Genomic DNA, 18,451 nt, shown 5'->3' with positions numbered 1-18,451 from the left:
TCATCCGCAATTTTAAAATGTTAAAAAAAATATAACAATACGAATCATTATTTATAATCATTTTCCAGAAGAAAAAAGTCCCCAAAGTAAAACAAAATTAGGATAGATATTTGATTTTGTCTCACCGTTGTTAAATGAAAATTTACATACTCTACCTTTCAATTTTGGATTAAAATTTAAAAGTATCTCGATAATTTCATTTGGTAGGAGATATTGAAATACCATAATGGCAATGAAAGCTTTTATGATACATTTAGAATAACAATATTTTCCTCAAATACGCGATAGGATAAAATTGAATATTACTAAACAAAATAGAGAAAAAAAGATAAGAAAACAAGAAACTGTTAAACGACACCGTTTTGTGCAACTTGTATAATCCGTATGACGCCTCTCTCATAGAATACACACAGTGGTGAGTGTTTGAGGAGAGAAAGAAAAATGTCAGGCGGGCTCAATCGATCCTCGAGTGGTCCTACAAAGAACATCCTCCCTCCTCAGGAACTTCTCGACGATCTCTGCAGGTTTTTCCGCATTGATTCACTTCATCGTTTCTTTCAATTAGTTTCGATTTCTACTGATTCAGTTTTGTTGGGGAAAACTCGATAGGAAGAGTTGGTGTAGCTAGGGATTGTGATACGAGATATCTCTATGAATATTCCCTCTATCCTATTATTTAGTTAGTTATTGATTTAGCATATCTTTCCCTTTATTTTCCTATATATCTTTTAGGATCTTTATTTTCTTGCTCATTAAATTAGTCTAATCTTATAAATAGGAGTATTTGTATCCTTCTCATTCATTGAAGAAATACACTTACCTTTATCTTATTTTTACGCTTTATTTCAATTCGGTATTGATCTCGGTTTGATCGACGGGCAAAGCTCCCGCGACTACCTCATCTACCTTTTATCCCCCGACGATCGCCTCCGCGACGCCGGAATCTTGTTAAGAGAAATCATCTCTTAACAATTGGTGCTTCCATTTTCGATCTCATGGCTGAAGTCAATCTTCCTTCATGGTCGGAGATATCGCAAGCATTTGAAGGCTTGCAATTGAAATTGACTTCAACAGTAGCAACGTGGGAGAATATTCTCGCTAGGTTGGCCAGAATCGAGTCCCGATTGGTTGAACATGAGTGCAGGTAGCAGCAACGCTCCCTCCGTTGCAACCCGAACCTGATCCACCCGACCGACCCCAGCTGTACGCCAACCCACAACTGCAGCAGCCCTATGGTTCCCATGATTTTGGAACCACAGACCTCGTCGCACACGGCCACACGGTGGCTGCCGTTTTCAGTGCCTCTACCTACACTATTCCGGTGACTATGGCGCCACCGCGCACTTCGCTCACCGACCAGCAGACCCACCTCAATGAGTATACCCAGCCACACACCACCTGCAACAGAGTTGATTGGTACAATCGTCCAGCTCTCGTACATGGGCAACCAAATCATAACCCTAATTTTGGAGGGTTTCCGTCACATCAGTTTCAGCAACAACAGCACAACCCTATTTGTCAGCCATCGTGCTGGGACCCGCCGAAATACCAGTCACCACAGGGATATCCACCCGACGATCAGCATCCTTCTCACCAAACCTCCTGGTGGGAGCCGCCGGGAAATTGCTTGGGTTTCGCACAGTATGGACAGCAACACTATCATCCAGTCGACTACGGAAAGCCACCCATGCGCCGCCCTACCTGCTGGGACCCACCTCTTTATGGACAGCGACCCTATACCAACATGGAGTGTTTAAATGCACCGCCGACGCAGTACACAACCTCGACTTTTGGGCAGTCTCCCTACTCGTCAGACGCACTGTCGCAAAATCCTTCCGTTGGATATCACTCGGGGTTGCCTGAATACCAGTTCACACCGTCCCCGTACCAGCCCCCGAGCTTACCTACCTGTTGGGATCCGCCAGGACTAAGCGCACCGCAAGTATACACGGCATATGATCAACCGATCCCTGCTGACTGCCCGCTGCCTTGCACCACGGATTCCGGAGGCCTCTTGCGCCCCGATCTCCATCATGATCCATCTAGCAACTCGTTACCTGTTGCAGCTGTTGTCCCGCCCCCACCAGCCATGCTCTCCTCACCGTGCAGCCACGATATTAATGGAGAGGACGAGGCTTTGTTAGACGATGAAGAGAAGATGATCATTGATTTCACAACTTGGAAAATCACGTTTGGAGTGCAATTAGGAATTGAAGAATTCAATGAGGAGACAAAGAGAACGAAACAAATAAGAAAATTGATGGTTGAAAGCACTGGGACTCGAGGTGCCAGAAGTACTGAAGATGGAGGTCAGAGTTTAGGTGATACCAGTATGAACAGACTAGAGGATGGCTCGCAGGGAGCTCCAGCTATTTTGTCCGGGAAAGTAATTTTTGGGAAGAGTGGAATCGTCCAGTTTTTAATTGCAGGATTTGGTTCTTCTGGAGCGTTCGGATCCATCGTTGAATCTCTGGCAGAGAAACAGTGGCGAAAGAGAGCTGGTGTTGCTTACTGTCTCAGGTATATACCGAGCTTCATTAACGAACATTCTCCTCAGCATGCGTTTGATCCCGGAGGCACACCTCGCAAAGTTGTTGTTATCAACGCTAAATATTGCTTCTTGATTCCCACCTTGCGTCAAAGGATTCTTCCATTTGCTGCCGGGAGATATGCAACTGCCTTAGAAAGGAATCCTAATGAGAATGGATGCTATGTCGATTATCTTACCCACAGACAGTCGTCAACACTTGACGAAAGTCCAGATAGCTTTTTGGGTGGCGATGGGCTTGATTTGAGGGAGCAAGACCAAAGGATGCTTAATCCATCGTGTTTAGATGATCAAGCGGCTATTGTAAAGGTTGTGGCAAGGTCCGAAATTAAATGGATTGCCGATGTTGCTGCAGGAGGACTCGAGAATCTTAAGGTTGGTGAAAAATACCAGGATGTTATTGATGAAGAGGGGAGATGCTCGACTAGTCGGTGTGTGTTTGATCCAGGAGGGGATAACTCGTTAACGCTTTTGTTCGCGGCGCTCTTTACTGTGTCGTGGTTTCCACCTTGAGGACAAGGTGAATTTTAACCGTGGGGGAGTTGATACGAGATATCTCTATGAATATTCCCTCTATCCTATTATTTAGTTAGTTATTGATTTAGCATATCTTTCCCTTATTTTCCTATATATCTTTTAGGATCTTTATTTTCTTGCTCATTAAGTTAGTCTAATCTTATAAATAGGAGTATTTGTATCCTTCTCATTCATTGAAGAAATACACTTACCTTTATCTTATTTTTACGCTTTATTTCAATTCGGTATTGATCTTGGTTTGATCGACGGGCAAAGCTCCCGCGACTATCTCGTCTACCTTTTATCCCCCGACGATCGCCTCCGCGACGCCGGAATCTTGTTAAGAGAAATCATCTCTTAACAGATTGAGTATTAGAAGAGCTAACAGCAAGTTGCACAGCTGAATGCGGAATTGAACATTGTGTTAAAGTCAGTAAAAACTGCAATTTGCGTATTGGAAGATGAAGTGATGCTAGTTGTGGTTAGAGATTGAGGAATGGATTTTGTGATTTTTTTTAATAGGAGTTTTGTGAGTGAGATTTTGAAGGGTTATGTTGGACTATTTGATGAATTTAGGTGTTTTTAAGTGAAACTGTGTTGTTTCCTGTTATTTTGGTTGAGTGGAAAATTGAAGTCATTGAGATATTGTAGGGAAACTGTCGGTGTCTATTATTTACTGTTGAGATTATGTAGCTGTTGATTTAGATGAGGAGTATGAAACTATGATTCAAGAGGTAGTGACATACATTGAATCTTCTGTTTTTCCCCTCATCGTGTCGGTGACAATGCTAAACAATGAGGATTTGACTAATTAATTTGGGATGAAATATAAAAATGGTGGTGTCTAGAAAGAGATCACCGAGACCTATCAATTGGTCCTTTTTTTGATCTACGATAGTGAGCTTATATTATGATTTTTAGTTTCCTGACTGCTTTTGTGGTTGTTCTGCAGTCGGTTTGTTCTGAACGTTCCCAAGGAAGACCAGCAGTCTTTTGAGAGGATTTTGTTTCTAGTGGAGTACGCGCACTGGTTTTATGAAGATAACTCTGTTGAAAAGAACCCACCACTGAAGTCATTGACTTTGAAGGAATTTACTACCGTATGTATCCTTTAAGACTTACCTCAGTGTCTAATTCACTAATTCCTGGGTTTTGCTTATTTGTTCAAATGTTGAAGAGGGTCGAAATTTGTTTTGTTGTAGTGAGTTTTTCATACTCGTTGCTACCTGGTTGTCATTTGCTCATCAGCTTTTTATATGCATTCTTTTTTTTCTATGTAGGAGTAGGTGCTAATAGTTTTGACTCCATATATGTGTGCTTATCTAAAATCTAAATAAGCATGAAGAAACTTTAAGTCTCTTTGTCTAATATACAGTGTGCAGTTATCCTTAACCAATTCCAGTGTTTAACTATTGTGATGTTCTCAAACCATATGTACCTCATATAGATGACATATTTAAGGACTTCACATCCTATAAATTGTTGTCAGAATTTATCTATTTGGCATACCTTGTTAGGATTTATATGCTTAGTCAACCTGTTTAATTAAAAAGGGAAGCCTGTATATCTCAATTGATGGGTTTTTTTCACTAATGTGTTTATAGATGCTCTATAAAATTGTCTTGAGCCTTGAAGTAGGAATAGTAGTGTATATGTTTTCTTTTAATATATATATTTTTTCTTCAGAGAACTGCTCTTGCTAAGTAATGTAATATCTCATTTGAAATTTTTTATGATGTAAACCCTGTAATTTAATGATGACATAAAATCCTCCGGGGACATATATATTAAATATGGGTGCTAAATATCTAAAGTGTTTCCCTCTCTGCATAAAGAGGTGAACTCAGATTATTAGAGCATCCACAGCGGTGTCTCTTATCCGTCTCTTAATCGTCTCATCTCTTCACAATTCATGGGCCCCACTGTATTTTTCACTCCATCTCTTAACTAAGAGATAGCACCCACATCAATCCATCTCTTAACCATCTCATCTCTTAACGATTCATTCAATTTCATTTTTTATTTTTATTTTCAACAAATCCAATTAATAAAAAACACACTTCATTAAATAAAATAACATTACAATTTAAAATCCTAAAAATAAAAAAAAAATACATAATTAAAATCCTAAAAAAATAAAAACATACATAATTAAAATCCTAAAAAAAAATAAAAACACACGTAATTTAAAATAGTAGAAATTAAAAACACTTAAAAAACTACTCCGCCGGCGAATCATCCCCCGAAGCCGGTGGCGGTGCACCCAGCTGAAGACCAAGTTGCAAAGCCATCGCCTGCATTCCGAGAACATGATGTTCGTATTGGGTAGGCGTCATCTTGGAAGTGTCAGCCATCGTGGAGAGCATGTATACGGACCACAGGGAAGTGTTCGAGCCCATGCCCGCGCCCGCGCCCGCCTGGCTCGATTCGCCCCGGCTCTTCCCCTTCCCCTTCCCTCTCCCTGTAGCCGCCTTCGCCGCCGGCCGACGTCGTGAACCGGAGGAGCCACCGGCTTCAGTGGGCGTGTCCCCAGCCTCATGTGAGGCGTTGCCTGATCCGCCGCCCTCACTAGACGAGTAGCCACCCCCCGTGTGCTTCGTACGTTTCGAGCTCGAGGACTGGACACCGCCAGCCCACCGATCTTCGTTTCTGACCAGCTGCCAAACATCGATATGTTTGAAATCTTTTTTGACGTCGTCTTTAAAGACGCGCATCGCCGCTCGCAGAATGTCGGTTTCACTGGCTCCGCTTTGGTAATGCTTCGCTTCACCCCTGTAGACCGCGCAAAACTTTTTGACATCTTTGTCGACCCGGTCCCAATGACCGCGGAGCATCTTCACGGTGCGGGGGCGACTCCCCCTCGGTTTTGAATCTGTGTTGTAAATCTTATACTTAATCCTTTTTTAAGATTTTGCATTATTTTTTGTCTCCAGTGCTTGCTAGTCAAAGGCTGGAAAGGAAGTAGTTGGAGCTTTCCCCGTGGAAAGAAGAACAAAGATGAGGAAGATCATAAGTGTGCCATTAGAGAAGTAAGCCTGTCTTTGTATCATATCAATTTGAATGATGGGTTCTGAATTATGATTTTAAGTTAACAATTGACATTTGCATGATCAATGATGGTATGTTTTGCTTGGGGCTCTTTCTTTCATAGTCAAATTATAATACTACTCTGATTGCCTATATTGTTGCTGTAGGGTGGCTATGCCTTAAATGCTTAGCCTTACCTTTTTGACTTAGGCATAGCAACTTTGTCTTCTGAAGATTATGGCTCCTTATTTCTTGCTGAAATGCAAGTCATATATGTGGAGATTTGTGAGTGTGTACGTGATATTTGGGAGCACACATTGTGGACTTTCTCTCCATCCATTTTGCCTATAAAAGGAGCATGGGAGAATGCCTTTGGGGCAACCACTACTACTTCAGAACAAAGCTTCAAAGCTTCTGCCTTCTTTTTTTTCTCTTTTGTAGCTTAGGCTTTCTAATTCCATTATCCTAAAATATTGGTGTTAGCCTTTTTTGTAATCATCCCCACATTACTAGTGAAATTTCTCCTCCGGCCGTGGACGTAGGTCGCATTGACCGAACCACGTAAATTCTTGTGTCCATTGTCCAATTTATCTTTCTGTCTTTTGTCTTTGTTATCACTATTTTGGGTTATTAGATTGAACCGGAACTCCGATTCTTAACAAACTGGTATCAGAGCCGGTTTTCCAGTTCTGAAATAATCTTTAGCCATGACGATAACAAAGACGTCAATTGAAAAGTTTGACAGAAATGTTAACTTTTCAATGTGGCGACTCAAGATGGAGGCCATCCTCATTCAGGACGGTTGTGAGCTGGCACTCCAGGGAGTGGAGGAGAAGCCATCAGAGATGACGCTGCAGGAGTTTGCAGAGTTGGACAAGCGGGCCAGATCAGGAATCATATTAAATCTCGCATATGAGGTTTTGGCGGAAGTTGCTGCAGAGACGACAGCAAAAGGAATGTGGGATTCATTGAAAGCGATTTACATGAAGAAGACCATGGAAAATCGACTTTATCTGAAACAGAAGCTATATAGCTTGAGAATGACAGAAGGTACATCTATAATCTCTCATCTAGATAGATTTGTTTCACAGTCATTATTGATTTGGAGAATGTAGATGTTAAGGTTAGTGAAGAAGACCAGGCCATACTATTATTGTGCTCCCTTCCCCCATCTTTAAAACATTTTCGGGATACTATGATTTATGGGAAAGATACCATCTCATATAGTAGTGTCAAATCTGCTTTAAAGTCAAAAGAGCAGATAGATAGGGACATCACAGGGGAATCTAGTAGTGGTCAGGCAGAGGGTTTATTTGTGCGGGGTAGATCAGAGAGTAAAGATTTTGAAAATAGATCTAAAGGAAAGTCAAAATCGAAGCATGCAAATAAAAAATGTAATTACTGCAAGAAGAGAGGGCACATCAAGGCTGACTGTTTTAAATTAAAAAATAAGGAGAAAAATAACAATAGCCAGAACAATAACACTGCCGAAGCTAGTGTAGCTGCAGATGAAAGTGATGGAACTGTCTTTATTGCCTCAGCAAATGTTGTGAGGTCTAGTGATGAGTGGATCTTAGATTCGGGCTGTTCTTACCACATTTGTCCTAACCGAGATTGTTTTTCTACTTATGAATCTTATGATGGTGGATATGATTTGATGGGAAATAACGCCCCCTGTAAGGTTGTTGGTAAAGGTGCAGTTCAAATCAAGATGTTTGACGGTATTATCCGAACACTCACTAATGTTAGACATGTTCCGGACTTGAAGAGAAATCTTGTCTCTTTAGGTACCCTTGATGCACAAGGGTGCAGGTTCTCGGCTGAAGGTGGAGTTTTAAAGATAACCAAAGGTGCTCTTGTTGTGATGAAAGCTTGCAGGTCTGGAAACTTGTATGTTTTGCAGGGATCTACTGTTACAGGTGTTGTTGCAGTCTCTTCTACTCCAAAAGCTGATACCACAAGATTGTGGCACATGCGGCTTGGGCACATGGGCGAGAAAGGCTTAACCTTGTTAAGTAAGCGAAGCCTCCTTTGTGGTCAAAGTACAGGTAAGATGGAATTTTGTGAGCACTGTGTGTTTGGGAAACAAAAGAGAGTTAGCTTCCAAACACCAGCTGTTCATAAAACAAAAGGTACTTTGGATTACATTCATTCTGATTTGTGGGGTCCTTCTCGCATACCCTCTAAAGGTGGTGCCCGATATATGTTAACTTTCATTGATGATTATTCGAGGAAAGTTTGGGTCTATTTTCTTAAACAGAAAAGTGATGTTTTCCTAACATTTAAACAGTGGAAAATATTGATTGAAAAGCAAACAGGAAAACACATCAAGCGGTTACGGACTGATAATGGCTTGGAATTTTGTGGAAGCGAGTTCAACGATTTTTGCAAGAATGAAGGAATCGCTCGACACCGCACGGTCAGGATGACACCTCAACAAAATGGTGTGGCCGAGCGCATGAATCGGACTCTTCTAGAGAGAGCTAGATGTATGATCTCTAATGCCGGGTTGACTTTAGATTTTTGGGCAGAAGCCATCGCTACTGCATGCTACATTGTCAACCGCGCTCCTTGTGCTCCTCTTGATTTCAAGACTCCAGAGGAAATTTGGTCAGGTAATCCTGCTGATTACTCTAATTTGAGAATTTTTGGGTGTCCTGCTTATATGCATGTAAACGAGGGAAAGTTAGAGCCTAGAGCTAAGAAATGTATTTTCCTTGGATATGCTTCAGGGGTGAAAGGATATAGATTATATTGTCCTGATCCCAATTCACCCAAATTTGTAATTAGTAGAGATGTAACATTTGACGAAACCTCCATGTTGTATTCTAGAAATGAGTCTTGTAATCCTTATAATTTAGAAAAGGGGGGTAGTGAACAAAGTAATGTGGAGTTAGAGATAGATACTTCAGATTCTTCTCAAAATTCTTCTACTAGAGGGACGGGTCGAGAAAATGAAATAGATCCAGCTCTCTTTGAAGATGAACGTGAGGAACAAGAATATTCCATAGCTAGAGACCGACCAAGAAGAGAGATTCGACTACCACAAAGGTACGTTGATGTAGCTTCATACGCTTTAACAGTGGCACAAGAAACAGGTGGAGATGGTGAACCTTCCACTTATCTGGAAGCGATCCAAAGTGCACACTCAGACAAATGGGTGGTAGCTATGAATGAAGAAATGGAATCTCTGCACAAAAATGGTACATGGACTCTTGTGCAGCCGCCGAAGGGTAAGAAAATAGTTGGATGCAAATGGGTCTTCAAGAAGAAGGAAGTTGCTTCAGGTGTTGAGGATGCAAGGTATAAAGCACGATTGGTTGCAAAGGGCTTCAGTCAGGTACAAGGTGTAGATTTTAATGATGTTTTCTCACCTGTTGTTAAACATAGCTCTATTCGTGTACTACTTGCATTGGTGACCATGTATGATTTAGAGCTAGAACAGCTTGACGTCAAGACGGCGTTCTTACATGGTGAATTAGATGAGAAAATCTATATGAAGCAACCCGAAGGTTTTGAAGTTGAAGGAAAGGAAGATCAGGTATGTTTGCTAAAGAAATCCTTATATGGATTAAAGCAATCTCCAAGACAATGGTATAAAAGGTTCGATTCTTTTATGTTGGGTCATGGTTTCTCCAGGAGCAAGTATGATAGTTGTGTTTACTTCCGGAAGTTGAATGATGGCTCATTCACTTATTTATTGTTATATGTTGATGACATGCTCATTGCAGCTAAGAATCTTGCAGAAATTCATCAATTGAAGGCCTTGTTAAGTGGTGAATTTGAGATGAAAGATTTGGGAGCAGCTAAAAAGATTCTTGGTATGGAGATTAGACGTGACAGAGGAGTTGGTAAGTTATTCCTGACCCAGGAGAATTACCTTAAGAAAGTTTTGGAGAGATTTGGCATGCACGATGCCAAATCAGTAAGTACTCCTCTTGCTAGCCATTTCAGGCTATCTGCTGCTCAGTCACCAACATCGAAAGAAGAAGAGAATTATATGGCACGAGTTCCCTACTCTAGGGCTGTTGGCAGTATTATGTATGCAATGGTTTGTACTCGTCCTGATATTTCACAAGCTGTTAGTGTTGTAAGCAGGTATATGGCTAACCCAGGAAAAGAACATTGGCAAGCAGTGAAGTGGATTCTCAGATACTTGAAGGGTACTCTTAACACTTGTTTAGAGTTTGGTAGAAATGATAATACATTGGTTGGTTTTGTAGATTCAGACTACGCCGGTGATCTCGATAAACGCAGGTCTCTTACAGGTTATGTATTTTGTATTGGAGGTTGTGCAATTAGCTGGAAAGCTACTTTACAACATGTGGTGGCATTGTCTACCACCGAAGCAGAATATATGGCGGTTACTGAGGCAATCAAAGAAACATTATGGTTGAGAGGTTTATTCGGTGAATTAACTCTACAACAAGGCGTTACTACCATTTTTTGTGATAGTCAAAGTGCAATTCATTTGACTAAAGATCAGATGTATCATGAGAGGACTAAGCATATTGACGTTAAGTATCACTTTATTCGTGATGTCATTGCAGATAAGAAAGTCCTTGTTCAAAAGATCAACACCAAGGACAATCCTGCTGATATGTTTACGAAGGCCCTTCCGGTGTACAAGTTCAAGCAATGCTTGGACTTGATCGGCCTTTCAGAAGTGATGAATTAGCCCGTTGGGGCTTTGCCGGAGGTGATAAAAATTCACTAGTATTTTGCATTTAAGTCAAGGTGGAGATTTGTAGGGTGGCTATGCCTTAAATGCTTAGCCTTACCTTTTTGACTTAGGCATAGCAACTTTGTCTTCTGAAGATTATGGCTCCTTATTTCTTGCTGAAATGCAAGTCATATATGTGGAGATTTGTGAGTGTGTACGTGATATTTGGGAGCACACATTGTGGACTTTCTCTCCATCCATTTTGCCTATAAAAGGAGCATGGGAGAATGCCTTTGGGGCAACCACTACTACTTCAGAACAAAGCTTCAAAGCTTCTGCCTTCTTTTTTTTCTCTTTTGTAGCTTAGGCTTTCTAATTCCATTATCCTAAAATATTGGTGTTAGCCTTTTTTGTAATCATCCCCACATTACTAGTGAAATTTCTCCTCCGGCCGTGGACGTAGGTCGCATTGACCGAACCACGTAAATTCTTGTGTCCATTGTCCAATTTATCTTTCTGTCTTTTGTCTTTGTTATCACTATTTTGGGTTATTAGATTGAACCGGAACTCCGATTCTTAACAGTTGCACATTGAAATAGGCCGAATAAGAATACATATTCCCACTTCCTTTTGTGTTCTCTTTTAGGAGTAAAGGAACAATTTCCAAGGGCAACCATCTTAGTCTGGTGCTCTGAGTTCTTACAATCTTCCTTGAAACATAAATTCATCTGCTATGATTAATTAACCTCTCGTTCCTTTCTTTGTGCATTCTTTACACTCTTGTATTAGCTCCTTCTAATTTCGTGTCATGGATTCAGGTATTAGAGGAAACAGGCTTTGATGTTTCAGAACTCCTTAATGAAGACGAGCACATTGAAATGATTTTTGGACAGCAGAGAGTGAGGCTATACATCGTTTCTGGGGTGAAAGAGGACACTTATTTTGCTCCACAAACTAAGAAAGAGATAAGTGTATGTCATTCACCTTCTGAAATATCTGAATTTAAGAAGTCCCTGAAAATACATTGTTTCTTTACTTCTTGCATCAGTCTTTACTTTTTCTGTATCACAGTCCTTTTCTAATGTAACTGTTCTGTTTGGTACATTCGAAAGAGTGGCAAGCAGAGCTTGTTATTAATATTTAAAAAATTACTATTGAAATTTTGCCAGTTTATGTGATAATAACATGTTGTATTATCTAATTACCTTGTGTTTATAATTTATTATTCTTACTATGTTTATATATGTATTGTTTAGATTTTATTAATTCGTTTATCAATTGTTTTAGAATACCACAATGAAGTATAGTAGTACATGTGCATCTCTCCTATTTTTTTTCGTTCTATTGTGCCACCACGGCACCACGTAATCCCCAAAGCGATCGGGCCGTCTCTTTTGCGGTGGCGGACGATCGCTTCTTGCAGCTGGTGCTGCTGCCCCTGCTCCTTCTTCGTGCAGCTCTTCCTCCAACGTCTCCTCCTCCTCTAGATGCTGCTGCTGTATCGGGCTGTAGGGAGCCCGTATAATTGCATTTGGATCCAATGACATATCTTGATGAGTTGGCTTGATTTTGGGCCGGGCCAAACCATAAATTTAAGTTCGACAAGATTTAGGTCAAGTGGATTGACTCGAATTCCCCATTTAGCCCATGAACCCGACATGATCCCTCCTAACCCACATTTGTCAATGGTTTAATTAAGAGAGGATCACTTATCTGTATGAAAAAAAGGTTAAATATTATACAAAGCATCATTTAACCGTTTGTTCATCCCAAATAGAGTATTCATTTAAAAAGGATAATGATTGGAAGTGTCATTCCATTCTTCATCATTTCAACCCACAAACTTTAAGATAAAAGCATGCACATACTTAAACACATAGGGAATCACACATGCTAAGCTAAACCCCTTTTATTTCACTCTCTTACATAAAAAAACACAGATAACATTTCAAGCATTATTGCCTCCTGACTCGACTCCTTGCTGCTGCTGCCCTTCTTGCACATCTTCTTCTCATGTCTCTGGCAATGAACATGCCTTCAACAACCTCTTCTATTTTGCCGAAGTATTTCTCTCTAAAGCTTCGACAGAATAAAAGCAGCCACACGATGCTTCCTACTCCCACAACATATCCAACTGCAGCACACACGTACTCCCACTCTATCTCCTTCTTCTCTTCCCCTGTTAAATCATTTCCTGGTGGTGATACATTAGTATTACTGCAGTTTATGCTGAGAGGAAAACCGCATAACCCTGAATTTCCTTCAAATGAATCAGCTGAGAATGTTTGAATTTGCCGCCCTTTTGGGATTACTCCAACAAACTTATTGTAGGAGAGATTCAAGACTATAGGAATGTGAGCCCTCCAAGCTCCTCTGGGATGCGCCCTGCTAGTTGGTTTACAGAGAGGTCGAGTGATTCAAGATTACTCAACCTACCAAATGATTTTGGGATGCTTCCATTGAGGGCGTTGTGGGAGAAGTTAATTTGATGAAGATAGTTAAGATCACCAATTGCATTTGGTATCTTTCCATAGAAACTATTGGAAGACAAATCAATGGTACTAAAGTCTGACCAAATCTTGTGAAACTCCAACATTTTCCCTTTAATGATTAATGCCACATCAAGCTTTCCGCCAAAAGTGCCTCCGAAATCTCCACCACTCGGTAGCACCATAGCCGTCCAACTAGAGAAGTCCATTGATTCAAGACTTCCACTAAAATGATTCGATGATACATCTAGAACTTTAAGACTAGGCCAATTTCCGTGACATCTTAAATCCCCGTGGAATCTGTTGGAGTGCAAAACAAGAGCAATCAACCCCGGTGATAGCATGCATGGAAAAGTGTCGTTGATCATGTTGTTCCCAACATTCATGTACTGCAACCACATGCAACTTCCAATGGACTTTGGGATCTTCCCCTCTAAAGCATTGTTGTTAAGATCCAAATAACCTAGCTCACAAACCATTGAAAAAGTATCCGGAATGTTACCGCTGATGTTGTTTTGACTCAGATCGAGGACACTAATGTTTTCAAGTGAGCGAAGGGGTATGCTGCCGCTGATGTTGTTTCGGCTCAGATCGAGGACACTAATGTTTTCAAGTAGGCAAGGGGGTATGCTGCCACTTAATTTATTTCTAGACATGTCAAGAAAATCGAGATGTGTAGCATTGCATAAGGAGATTGGAATTGATCCACTAAAAGTATTATTAGCAAGAAACAATTTCGAGAGTTCAGATTGAAGTGGAATGGACATCTGCAACTCGCCCTTAAGCTGGTTAGATGCCAAGCGTAGATAACGAAGAGAAGCAGGTATATGGTAAGGCTTTTGCAAATTCGTCAGAAGATTGAACGACAAGTCCAAATACCAAAGTCGTTTTCCCCAATCCCAACTAGGTACTTCCCCTGCAATACTATTGTTTGCGAGACCCAATTCTTCTAGATCCAAATGTTTGATGAAATCAGGAAAACTGGACAAGTTACATGAAGCTAGGCCTAGTTCTTTTAATGTGAGACCACCATATGAAATCGAATTGACGTTGCCAACATCTACTAACAAGCTATTGCCGGAGAGAGAAAGAAATGTGAGATTGGGAAGGCTTTGAAAGTTGTCGAGTTGAAAAGTGCCATTAAATTGGTTGTAACTAAGACGAAGTTCCAACAATGATGGAAGAGCAAAAAGAGATCGGGGGATGTTACCAGAGAATGAATTTCTACACATATTTATATAAACGAGATTGGAAATGTAACGCCCCACTTTTTCAAACCCTAATTTTCGGGTTATAAAATTTTTGCATTAAATACCTTTAAGTGCTATGTGGATTAAATGATGAGTTAATTAATTACATGATGTCTTTGTGACCTAATTGTGGATGGAAGTTGAGATTGAGTTGAATAGTCAACTTATTGAAAATATGACGTGGCTATTGAATAGTCAAAGATGTGGAAAAATGACGTGGACGTTGAAAGGTCAATACGTTGAGAAAATGGAGTGAAAGTGAAGAGATGATTGATTCGAATATGTGAATATTTGATGCGGAGTAATATAATTGTGAGGAATTATTTTCCTAAGGGATGAGTGAGAATTAAATAGAAGCATTATTTAAGTATGTGGGATTTTCGACCATTATTATTAATTGGAGAAGGAATCATATTTATTTGTTTGGGATAATTATCCAAATTAAATCCAAAGTCCGATTATTCCGTATTTGTTGATGGAATTTTCGAAACCTTGTCATATAAGGGGATTTTCGAAAATCCCTTATACTATGGGAGAAGAGATTATTTTTATTATATTATTTGACCTCTTATTTATTCTATTCCATGAATAAATATAAATATGCTAGAATATCTTACCATATCTTGCCATATCTAAGAAGATATTGCCATAATCCTAACTAAATTAGGATTTGAATTTGAATCACTTGGAAGAAGTCAAATATAGACGCCACTTTTTCTTTTTAAATTGGGGAGTATTTTATTTTATTCTTGCTCCGTGATATATGATTCTACTCCGTGAAATATTTGAATTTAATTATAGGCTAATAAAATAGCCTAGGAATTTCGAATTCCCCATTTCTCTCAACCAAATTAACGCCACTTCCCCTATTATCTCTCCCAAATCTTTTTATTTATTTATTTGTGGGATATTATTCTTGACTCTATAAATAAGAGAGAAGACCAAAACCCTAGATCATAAATCACGCCTCCTCCCACTATCAAAAACCGTCCCCACTCTCTCCAAATTTCTTCTACTTTTCTTCAAGAATTCTTCATCAATTGAGAAGAATCCAAGTTGAAGTTCAAGATTTTATTGAAGAATCAAGGCTATAAATTGTTTCTACCGATTATTCTTTTGGAAAAAGGTACTTAAATTTTGATCTCCTCTTCTTCTACCGATCAATCGGTATTCTTGAGTCACATGCATTTAGAACGAGTGAATGGGAATTAAATTGATGAATTTTGGGATGCACATAAGTGTGTGTGTGAAAACGTGTGTGTGTGCGTGATCGTGTGTGTGTGTGCGCACGCCTTGGGGTGCGTGCATATGTGTGGTGTTCGTGTGCATGTGTTGTGTGTGTAGAACACTCATGCGTGACACGAATTAATGGTGAATTTGGAGTTGTTATTCGAATAAAAATGATATACTAATCGTACCTTGATTTTGGATGATGATGGTAAAGATTTATCGATGGAAAAAAGGGAAATTTGGGAACATGCATGATTTTGAATCAATGTTAGAAACTGATTTGTGAAACGCCTAATTTAAAGGTGATACTCCGCGCACTCAGCGTGATAAACGAGGAGAAGAGAATACTTTCGAGCTAAGCCGACGAGGTGGGCTTTCTTCTAAAATAAGGACATTGTCCTAAACTGATATTGATGAGAAAGAAATATATGTTATCATGCCTTGATTTATTTTGTCGTGCCTATCCCTCGTGGCTATGCCACTATTGTTATAATCGAATTCGGATCCCTGTAGAGCCGCAAACTCTACTTGGGTTAGTGTACACCAATGTTAGACCGAGTGTCAGCGTACGGGTTGGCCGGTCTAGTACCTGGATTGCGGCCGCATTCCTTGTCATGTAGAATGAGGATATGGTAAACGTCGATGAGAAAAATGGTTGCGCGACCGTGATATTTGATAAAGAATATATTGTGGTGCCTCGGGTCTTTCTAAAGTTAAAACCCCGATGGACACCTGAAAATGGCATGATAATTACTATATTTGTGATGAAACTGTTTTCGGCAATGAGTCCACTGAGTATGATTATTGTACTCAGCCCTGCATGTGTTTTCCCTATGTGCAGGTTGAGCGGTGACGAGCGGGCGGCGGTGTTGAGTAGAAAATAATATCATGATCTGTTGGAACGTTAAGTGTCGTTGTGTCTCCATACATAGCCTCACTTCTTTCTTGGTCGCTTCTGCTATATTATGAAAACTTGTGATCTTTTGGTTGGGTTAAACTCTTTTATTTCGTGGGAGTATTTTGAATAAGAAACAATTGAGATTATTTTGGAAACTTTGATAAGCATTTATTGCGATAGTCTTTTGTTGGATTTCGTTGCTAAGGCATTATTTCTTCTCCTACTTAATTGTTCATTAAATGCTTTGGTTATATCCCTTTTTAAATGGAACCCTAGCCTATGATCTTTGATGCATTTAAGTCCGCCTAGTTAACGATCGCTGCATTTATCATACCCTAGATGGGCGGGTCGTTACAGGAAAGACCTTCAAACAATGTAGAAGGAAGAGAGCCTGTCAAGTGGTTAGAAAACAAATCGACATAAATCAGCTTGGTCAGGTTAGCAAAGGTGGATGGTATAGAACCCTTCAACCTACAATCACGAAGAGTCAAGGCAGTCAAACTTGGAAAATTGGTGAACAAGTCATGGAGTGCTACCGCTGAAAGATTGCTCCCATCTAGTCGAAGAATAGAAAGGGAATGAAGTTGCCAAAAGGATTTAGGCAAAGGGCCATCAAGAATACACCCAGCCATGCTCAAAGAGGTGAGGTTGGGTAAATGTGATGATTCAATGTGGCTCCATTTTTGCCTTTCATGTGAAGAAGTGATATTGGCACCATCAAGATTGAGCTCTCTAAGCCCTGTTAGATTTTGGAGAAGCATCTCCAAATTTGGGTGCTCAAGGCTAAGAGGATACCCAAACTCGCTAGAGATATCGAGACTAGCCAATCTCTTAAGGTCAAAATTTCAGAAGGAACTTGCCCAACAAAACCAGCATATGACAAATTTAAATGTGTCAAACAAGTCAGATTTCCAATACCTTTTGGAATGGCATCATTGAAGAAGTAATTGTAGGCAAGGTTAAGCTTCTGCAAATATTTAAATCTGAAGAGACTCGATGAATCCCCAATTCCACCAGAAATACCCTCATCAACGAGCTGCAAACTAACGACATAGCCAGAAGCATCACATTCCATACCGGGCCACTTGCAGCACGCATCACTTTCATTCCATCGCACCAATTTTGTTGAAAGAGAAGATTTAAAAATCAACTCATGCTTGAGTTGAAGCAACAAGGTTTCCTGATGGCGAAGACATTTGTTATTATAAGAATGGGTAGTGAAAATGTAAGATGAAGTTAGTATACAAATGAAGAACAACAAGTTTGAAAGCATTGTGATAAAGGATATTGATAATTCTTTTTGTGTACAAATGAAGAAAGATGCATGTGGGTTTAAATAGACGACCACTTGAAAGATTAATTAATGGGTGGATGGGTAATCATCATAAGTTTAATAAAAAAGGAATTCTATGTTAACGGGAATGCTGATCAATTGTTAATTCATCCTTTAATTGCTAATTACAATTAATTTATGCTTACACTTCCTCTGTCCCATTTAAGATGACACGTTTTCCTTTTTAGTTTGTCCCAACTAAGATGACACATTTCTTTTTATAGAAATTTTCTCTCTCCAATTAATACACCCAACCACTTTTTCTCACTTCTATTAAAATATTCTCTCTTTCTTTCTCTCTCTATTTTAATACTTACGCCCACTTTTTCTCTCTCCAATTAAATACATTAACCAATAACTCCTAAAATCTCGCGCCGACCAAGGAATGTGTCATCTTAGCCGGGACGCAGGGAGTGAAATTTTAGAGATTTAATGGTCTATAAGTTGTCATGTGTAATTTAATTTGTTATTCCTTTTTTAATATTAAAAAGATAATA

The 18,451-nt window shown here is 39.8% G+C and overlaps 1 protein-coding gene and 1 pseudogene across 1 annotated transcript; one reads left to right on the top strand and one right to left on the bottom strand.

The window, feature by feature from the left end:
• The first annotated feature begins 388 nt into the window (after window positions 1–388).
• On the top strand, window positions 389–11,911 carry LOC125201647 (mRNA-decapping enzyme subunit 2-like). Its single transcript, XM_048099847.2, has 4 exons — window positions 389–524; window positions 4,017–4,164; window positions 5,998–6,093; window positions 11,573–11,911. Exons 1-4 carry the CDS (start codon window positions 442–444, stop codon window positions 11,834–11,836), a joined length of 591 nt encoding a protein of 196 aa, XP_047955804.2. The 5' UTR covers window positions 389–441; the 3' UTR covers window positions 11,837–11,911.
• Window positions 11,912–12,709: 798 nt separating this feature from the next.
• LOC125209840 (receptor-like protein 40) lies at window positions 12,710–17,894 on the bottom strand (annotated as a pseudogene).
• Window positions 17,895–18,451: the final 557 nt, after the last annotated feature.

Source organism: Salvia hispanica, chromosome 2, assembly GCF_029641045.1.
Source record: "Salvia hispanica isolate PSC_SH4W2 chromosome 2, Shi_PSC_v1, whole genome shotgun sequence".
In the NCBI taxonomy this organism is placed as follows: Eukaryota; Viridiplantae; Streptophyta; class Magnoliopsida; order Lamiales; family Lamiaceae; genus Salvia; species Salvia hispanica.
The sequence above is the reverse complement of the archived record's forward strand: the minus strand, read 5'-3'. Positions and strand labels throughout refer to the sequence as shown.